This window comes from Liolophura sinensis, chromosome 6 (genome assembly GCF_032854445.1).
Source record: "Liolophura sinensis isolate JHLJ2023 chromosome 6, CUHK_Ljap_v2, whole genome shotgun sequence".
NCBI classification, from domain to species: domain Eukaryota; kingdom Metazoa; phylum Mollusca; class Polyplacophora; order Chitonida; family Chitonidae; genus Liolophura; species Liolophura sinensis.
In genome coordinates this window covers 68,080,354-68,089,205 of record NC_088300.1, presented here as the reverse complement: position 1 = coordinate 68,089,205, position 8,852 = coordinate 68,080,354, and the positions used below count along the sequence as shown (strand labels likewise).

General features: G+C 39.7%; 1 protein-coding gene across 1 annotated transcript; it reads right to left on the bottom strand.

The window, feature by feature from the left end:
• Positions 1-980: 980 nt before the first annotated feature.
• LOC135466850 (uncharacterized) lies at positions 981-7,854 on the bottom strand. The gene is made up of 4 exons (XM_064744593.1): positions 7,827-7,854; positions 4,894-6,110; positions 3,324-4,153; positions 981-1,482 (listed from the first exon to the last, which is right to left on the bottom strand). Exons 2-3 carry the CDS (start codon positions 6,097-6,099, stop codon positions 3,758-3,760), a joined length of 1,602 nt encoding a protein of 533 aa, XP_064600663.1. The 5' UTR covers positions 6,100-6,110; positions 7,827-7,854; the 3' UTR covers positions 981-1,482; positions 3,324-3,757.
• Between the last annotated feature and the right edge of the window lie 998 nt (positions 7,855-8,852).

Below are 8,852 nucleotides of genomic sequence, written 5' to 3'. Positions count from 1 at the left end.
CAGCTGAAATAAAAATGTTTACGGTTTCAAGAATGAAGGTGTATCGAACACTGTTTCTAGGCGCATGTTTAATTTATACCAATATATACACACACATTTACACTTTGGGGATATGTGGACAATATCGGCGTCGCTCTACACACGAGGTGCAGATTCAAACCCGGCCTTGGCCAGGGTATTTGTAGATGTCTCCACTCTCCTTATCACTTGTGGGGTACTGGCATCAACAACCGATCGACGACTCTCGTGTGGCCGTTTATGCAAATTAATATTTCTGGAAGGTCAGTTGTCCTCTACTAATATGGTGTGCATATCTATCTGTACGTAGCATATTTAGGCCGAGCACTCCGATTTCCCCGATCCATAAAACTGTGAAAACCTCTAGTGTAGGGCGTTAAACCACACTCAAATAAATTTTAAGAGTTCTGGCTCATAAGCTTGCCAGAGTGACATGCGCAACTTCACAAACACTCCCTTACAGTATGTTGAGCTGCAGTTGCACCAGAGCCGAGCAGAGCGGGATTTTCAGTATACAATATTGTGTATATATACAAATCTACAAATAATGAACCACTCATGTTTTGTCAAGATAACGTCTCCTTTAAGATTTGCGTGTCCTTTAGACGCTGAGAGCATAGCGAAGATCCAGGAAATTTCTGAAGTAATCGTTCCAGTTTCCTAAAACTATTAACAACCCGCTGATGTATAAACAGCAAAGAAAAGGAAAAACAAGAAAAGAGGTATGTGCCACAAACAACAAATCGATCTGCTAAGTGTTTGAAAAAAGTAATTTGTGAACAAGTGAACAAGAAAAAGAAACAAATACATATACAAGGTAAGTGAGTGAAGAAATCATGGTCGTGGTTTCTTCGGGGCCTGGTTTTCTCTGGCCGCCATAGTGTCAGTGAAATATTCAGGAGTGCGGCTTAAAACATCAAAATTAAGTAAATAAACAAATAAATAAGTAAAGAACAAGAATGTACGATTTTATAAAATTAATATCAAGTTTTACTTTTATTTTTGTTCTAACATCTCTTTTGGTTTCCATAAAGTTCTGTGTATTATGAAATAATCTCAATCAGTTCAATAAATTTAAAATATTCAAGTTGGCTGGTTGCCATTTGTCAGGTTATTGCTGTCTGTAATGAACCTGCATCCAAAAGTAGACCAATCGGGTGTCCCGTTACATACATTGCCCTGTCTCAACACTACAATACTTAATTATTGTTATGTAGTCAGCTTCATCTCTCGGACAAAGTTACCTTTAGACATCCGGATGTAAAACTATTTCAACTTTATGAGATTTCCAGGTTTCTCAGAGAAAATGCATGACTTGGACAAGTAACCAAACTCCTATCTATTCGTCTCTCACACAGCAGCCATGTTGGTACCTTCACATGGTACCTTGCGTCTGTTTGTCGCTGGTTATGGCAGATCTCTCACGCTCCCAACCCAGGCGGCGCCGATTCGGCATTTTGCTTTCTGAAACAAGAAGGAAAGGAGAATAAGGAAATTAGACTAAGGAAAAGTGGATGAAGAAAATTAATATTGAGATTATTTCACTTTAGGACCTTGCGAGTTCAAATTGAAGCTCCACTGTTAAACGGTTAGCTGTTGATCGATTACAGCATTAAAGGCTTTTCCAGCTGTAGTAACAAGGTATTCAAAGATATTCCATCTACGAGAATGGGACAGGAACAACACAAAGGAGGATTCTTGGTATGAAGTAAGGCACTTTAAATAGTGCGAAGATATTTCTATAGTTAAATCTGTTCCTGATGCTGCTATCAGAGCTTGTTTTTATATGGTTATCCTACCTGGTGCAACGCAAGATCTGTTTGATATGCAATGTTTCAAAACACGTGAACGTAGTAATTTATTTATTTATTTTATTGGTGTTTTACGCCGTACTCAAGAATATTTTACTTATATGACGGCCGCCAGCATTACGGTGGGAGGAAACCCACGACCATCCGCAGGTTGCTGGTGAACGTTGGTGAACGTTGTAATAGAGATGTACGAAGTAATACACGACTAAAGGCACGTCTATAAGTTCGCATAAGCCGGGGACACCCTAGGTGGACTTTTTTGCTTGTAGGGAACTTAACCGCCCGCGAAATACGCTCACGATATTCCCACCGTAGTTGCAGACACACTAGGCTGATTTTTCCGTTGGTCTTCATCAATAAGTTAAGTAATGTGACGTAGTAACCCATGTGACACAAAGAAAATGTCACAAGTTAGCACAATTCCGTGTTGCTTGATTGGTCAGCTTGATCGTCTCGATCGCCGAAACTCGCTGGTGCGCACACACTAGGAGGCAGCGTATTTCTGCTCTAGTATCTGACATATTTGATGCCTGTGAAATTCGGGGCCTACAAGATCGGCAGTAAAATACGCCTTTCCCGGCATGGGCACATTAGGCGGTTTCCCAGAAATTTACAAAATGCGCCTACACGAGCGAAAAAAGTCGTCTAGTTTGTCCCAGGCTTTAAACCACATAAATGGATCGATTAAATTTTAAAATTAGTATAAACCGGTATGAAACGAAAACATAAAGATATAATCAAGTCTCACATCAGGAGCTGAAGGTCAAAGATAAGTTAGTACAGAACTACTTTTTATCGCGCCATTATCACGTGTCAGTTAATTTATTTATTAATTCAGTTGGTGAGGAACTTATATAGGGATCATTCAGTTTATGGATGGAGGAGAACCAAGGCTCTTTGCATGGTAAATGACAAACATAATGACTCAAAGCCCAAGCTCAGCTAGCGAGTGCTGGATTCGAGCCACAGGATTCGTTAGTCAGGAATCAATATTTTGCGGCGAGACACGGACATTATAATACGGGAATGAGTGAGAGGAAGGGTGCATTTTAAGGTAAACAACGCCATTTAAAATGCTAGCTTAATTTTGGGCCGATTGTTTAATTTATAACTATGTCTTTGCGTATATAAGTATGTATGTATCTGTATTCGTAATTTGTTTGTTGTTATGTTGTTTGTTGTCCGGGTGGAAGTTATCCTGTAAGAAATAATCTTTAAAGAAAAATAGAATTAAATTAAATTTCACTGTGAAATGAACCGTGGTCTGCCGTTCAGTGGATGTACATGTACATATGCTTATGAATAAAAGAAACTATAATGTGTTAAATTCGATCAGCTAGATATGATTTTGCGTTTGTCGATGTAAACAATAAAAACTTCCTTGGAAATTGGATACAATTCATATCCAAGCAGAAAGTCTGTTTTCAATATCTGTTTCCCTAATTAGTGGCCATGTAACCGCGTCTGGTGCGTCTCTATCATAACAATGCTTACCTCTTTCATTCCAGTCCTATGCTTGGTATCTGCCAGCTGCTCTGTAGCCTGCTGCAATTTGGTCACCTGCCAAAAACTGTCAAGACACACGGTCTGCTTTGCTTCTGCTTTTATAGGCTTTCTTGACAAATCTCGCTGGAGGTTTCATAAAGATTTTTGTCTAAAGCATGTAGGATGGAAACACGGCAATGTGGGGCCATCTTCCGACTGGGATTACCATATTTGCGCAGGATTTTCTGTCTAGTATCGCTATAGTGCACAGTTGTATAGAAGCGGGGCATTGTTATAAGCAATTTTGTGGCTTATCCCCATCGGGCAACAGAGTTGATTAGCACGGCTGAGTATGAGATAAAAAGTTATCTCGGTGCCATTTAATCAATTTATCTTTATATGTTGATTAACTCTGCCACCCGACGGCAATAAGCCGGCACAATTTATGATCTTGAATCCTCGGATTCTGACCGCACTTCTGTAGCCTCCAAGGCTTCTTTGGGTTTGGCCAGATCTTCAAGATACTCTAACAGTCCGGAGATCTGATAATACTCGGTCTCCGCCTGAAGTTCCCGACTGAATGTGTCGCTGTTGGGTAATGTCCCTTCTTTGATCCCTCCGTCTCGGAGGTAGTTCAGGATGTACCGGAAGTGAGCTCCATCCCGGTCGATGAAGTAACTTCCGTCAGATTCAGTCTTTAACTTGTGGCGTCCACTAAACATGGCTGCCAACATGGAGTCGGGATCTTTCTGCAAAGTCATTAACGAGGTAGTAAACTGTGTACCGCCTATATCCAATTTGATTCGACCTTCCTGCATTTGGTTCATTTCTGACACTCGCTGTGAAAAAAGAGAAAAAACATATGTACGATGGTGAAACAGTGGAAAGTTGAAGGGAGGAAAAATTTGCAATGGCTACAAAACAATACAGAGGTGCATATTGGTGCAATGACTCAATGAAAGATTTACCGAATATAATCCTAGGATTTATTGGCCTGACAAACAATAAGGCCACATCAAAAAATCATCCCTTTAGTTCATCCACTCTTATAAATAAAAAAAGGGTTTTTTTGGAGTGCTCTGTAGAAAGTTCGGACCTGTGAAATGCTGTCATGTGACAAGGGAAGTAATTCATTGCGAACAGTCTCTGAAATCAAGCGCTACGACGCTGGAGATTGGAACATACCTGTGGCAAAGCTTATATACACTAAAAAATAATCTGTTAATTTTCACAGAAATTCTGTTGCATGAGTAATGCTAGAATGTATTCTGTTATTATAACATAACCGTCATATTCAACACAATATTTATTTATTTATTGGATTTGTGGTTTACGCCGTAACCAGGAATATTTCACTTATACGACGGCGGCCAGCATTATGGTGGGAGGAAATACATTCCAACATTACTAAAACAACAGACTTTTTATTAAATTTATATCACTGTGCCTTTTTTTTGAAAGTACGAATGCTTTCAATACGGTACAGTGTGAATGCTAGCCAGAATATAAGTATGGCAATATTTATTGCGGCGTAAACACATATCAATAAATATATAATTGCCTACATAATTAAACTCACCTTGAGCTCTTCTTCGAATAACTCACGTTCTTGCTCGAAAAATTCTCTTTCCTTTGCCAGAGCTTCGATTTTTTGTTGAATTTCTGCCTCTCTGGCTGTGATGTTTTTTACCAGTTCGGCCTCTTTGATGTCATAGATTCGTTCAATTTCAGCAGCTCGGCTTTGGCAGGCCCGTAGCTCGGAATTGAGAAGTTTTTCTTTGTCATCCATCTTCCGTAATCGAACTTCAACAAAATCTTCTCGTTCGCCTATTTCACGTTCTCGCTCTCGAAGGCTGTTCTCTTTTTCATCGATGTAGTCCTTCGCACGTCCCATAAAAAATCCAAACGTTCCGTGCAGTTTCTCTGCGATCGTCCTTCCAATACCGTCGATTTGTTCATGGATATCCATCTCCCACGATTCTTTAACGTCTTCGAAAATATCGTGGTCGTATAACGGTCCAGTTGGTTCCTCCTGGAAATTCTCAACGCCATCGGGACAATTCGTCCACGTGTCGTTGGCGTCTTGAATCTCCATGGCGATGACTGGGCGCGTGAAATCCGAATCTACTTCCAAGACTTTCCCAATGACTTTATCACGAGAAAATAATGGTTTCCATCCGGCGTCCGTGTCGGACTTTCCCCACAAGCGCGTGGACTGACTTCGCGGGATTCGGTTGATTTCCCGAAGTTTCCACTCCAAGTGGCCGATCTTTTCAAGTTTGCTGAATCTTACGATTTGAAAATCCTCGGGCGGTGCGTTACAAACCATCATCTTGAAGGAGTTTTGATTATGCTCAATGCCGGGCGTCTTGTTGTATGAGTAGACGACCATTTTAATGGGTCGGTGGCCTTCCGCCATGCCATACCACTGATAGAGGTAGCGCCAGGCGTCTTCGTGCACTACGTCGACCGTGTGAGCAAACTCCTTCTTGGTGAGGATCGGCCCGGGTGGAGAGCGTGGGCAATAGATCTTTCTTGCCGATGCGATTCCCAGGTACTTCTTCAGTTGCTCCAGCCATTCGGAGACAACGATGTACCAGTAGTCCCCTTCGACCAGTTTCTTGTCCAGCAGGTGCTGTTCAATCAACCCTCTCTGGATCGTGACATCTGGGGAGGAACCACAGCTTGAGGGGCTTCCTCCTGTAGAAGCCATCTTACTCCGCTCTCTGTAGTCGACCGCTACTTGCTTGTGCAGCGCGGTGACTGATGGTGAGTTCGTGTACATGATGCTTTAGTCTGCAACCAGAAAAAAATAAGCAACATCGTGTAACTGTAGTATCTTAGCTGGAGCTCGAGGTATGCCATCAGTTGGTGCTGGTATAGAGATACAGGGAGCTTTTGACTGCAGATTGTTTACCAGTCGGGCAGACTGCCATGGTAACCAGAACCCCTTAATGACGTCATATTTACGGAGATTCCAGGCTCCAGCTAGAAAGAGCTCGCTCGGAAATTTCGAACCTGTGTATCACTGCATTGTTTAGCTATCCCCACACGCCAACAATAACGTCTCTGATGGGTGTGGAAACGAGTGTTATTATAGTGATGCCAAAAGACCCACCCTGTTCTCTGAACTCTGAACTCTGGATGCTGTCAGATATCAGAAAAATGAGGATCTGCTCCACAGACCTTGTTTATCACTGTTCGCTTGAAATTAACAAAATAAATACGGTACCTATGATTTTCAGCCATAGATGATTAACTTTATACGATTTTCGTATAACAGGATATAGTCTTTTTACGCACTAACATTTATATATTTTTTTATAGATAATGCAAGCAACCGCAAAAAATAATGGTTTCAATTATAGACTCTATTTTGGAAATTAATATAGATCTCTCACAGTGTGCCTTCCTAGATATGGCACAAATATGACAGGTTTAACTCAACATATGTTCAACGAAACATTTACTTTCAATAAACTGGAACAGTACACGCACTTGTCATAAGAGAATGAAAAGACAATCTGCTGGAACGCTTTACACAACTAACACAAACTCCAAACGTTCTACATCGTGTTCCAGATTCATCTCTTCACGCCTGTTATCTGTTACAACTCTCTCCACGATATGGCTGCACGAAGTGGCGTTAGGCCATGATCATTCTTTCTACTACAACTTTCACAATGGCGTCAATTTTCTCAAAACTTGAACTTTTGCCTGTGTGTCATTTTCATTGTGGTAAGTCAACCGTGAATGTAGTTACATGTGTTAATTTTACAGAAAGCCTGTTGTCTGAGTGATGCTAGAACGTTTCCTGTTATTGAAGCCATTCTGGTAAGCATAACACACATATTCTTTTAAATAAACATAAAGATTCTATTAGACTAACAGGATACTATGTTCAGTATGTCAGAATATTGTGTTGTAATAACAGAATACATTCTAGCATCACTCAAAAAACAGACTTTCTGTTAAACTGGGCAAATTAATGTTTTGAGCGTACAACATTAAATATACATTCCTTCTCTTTTAGAGTTATAAGACTAACGCACTGAGCACAATTTAAATAAAGATTTACTGCTGTTTCATAAACGTATGCGCATATAACATGGTTAATTACGAATTTTATGATTATCCCGGAATATATGAATATGAAATATAATGCATAGCGATTTGCTTCATTCATATAGGTAGGGTATCAAAATTGCATGAAGCATGAAACACCTGTCAAATATATCACTATTCTGTTATCTCGAAGTAATTTAAAACGTTATCCCGAAAAATGTTACAAAAATCATAACAACTGAGTGCATATTTAAATCTGTCCAAAAAAAAAACCATTCAGTGTTACCGAATCAGATATTAACTGATGCAAATCTATAAGATTACATTTCTTTCCCAATGCAAACGAAATTCATTTGTGGTATTTACCTATTGTTAGTGTAATCTGCCTTAAGTACTAAATTTCCTCTCAGACACCGTATACCTATAGGATCGAGGTTGTAACCTTACCTTAGGCTATGTGTTCATAGTCGTCTCGACATCAGCTTTGTCCCATCTTCCGGGTACCAGGTTTATATGCTGCTGGTCACGTGATACAAGAGGATGTGATTACGTCGTTTTTTCTCCCCACCACTCTGTATACTTATACTTGCCACTTGGCAACAATTCAGGTTTGTACGAAAATAACTGATACTACAGGAAACTATCTTAGTGGTTCAACGAACTGCGTCTTACTTGTGTGATCTTAGTCATACAGATCTACTGGCACAAACAGCGTACCTGCCAAAAGCGTCAAGCTTTTGTGTGTTAGAGAAAAAACACGGCTAATTAGCAAACATGACGTCACCTCTACGCTATGTTAATAAGTAACTAAACTATATGCTTCGTTAATTAGTGCTATATGAATATCGCAAAACCCGAAGTCTTTCTTATAAATGTTACACTTACTAAATGCAACAGCAATGTTATGTTTTACTGTTAAGTAATGCTAGAATGTATTCTGTCCCACTGAACATAATATCCTGTTAGTCTAATAGAATGTTTATGTTGAATTAATAGAATATATGTGCTATATTTAACAGAACAATGTGCTGCAACAACAGAATATATTCTAGCACCACCAATGAAGACAACAGACTTTCTATTAAAATTAACAAATTAATTTTTTGGAGTGTAGTATGTGTAGGCAATCTACAACTCTGCTATCAACTAACGTTTGTCGCTATGTGAGTACTAAATTTATATTTGCCTTCATTATCTTTAAGATGTCTCTCCAACAAATATCCCTTCGATGACGCAAGATACATTTATGTTTCTCTACGACAGTTGGACTCCCAAGTAATTTCTTCCAGCGTGATGTGAACATCGCATGTAAACATTATTGAGTGGTACCCATCATAATGCTGGCCTCTGTAGTATAAGTAAAATATTCTTGGGTATGGCGTAAAACACCAATCAATAAATAAATAAAATCAGAGCAGACTCATTTATTGCTGAATCGACAAAATGTTGTTCAGGTACCGGGCGAGGTGTGTG

Coding starts and splice junctions, on each gene's coding strand:
- LOC135466850 (XM_064744593.1), bottom strand. CDS start 6,099: ATGTACACGAACTCACCATCAGTCACCGCGCTGCACAAGCAAGTAGCG. Junction 4,154..4,893: donor TATTCGAAGAAGAGCTCAAG/GTGAGTTTAATT, acceptor CTTTTTTCACAG/CGAGTGTCAGAAATGAACCA.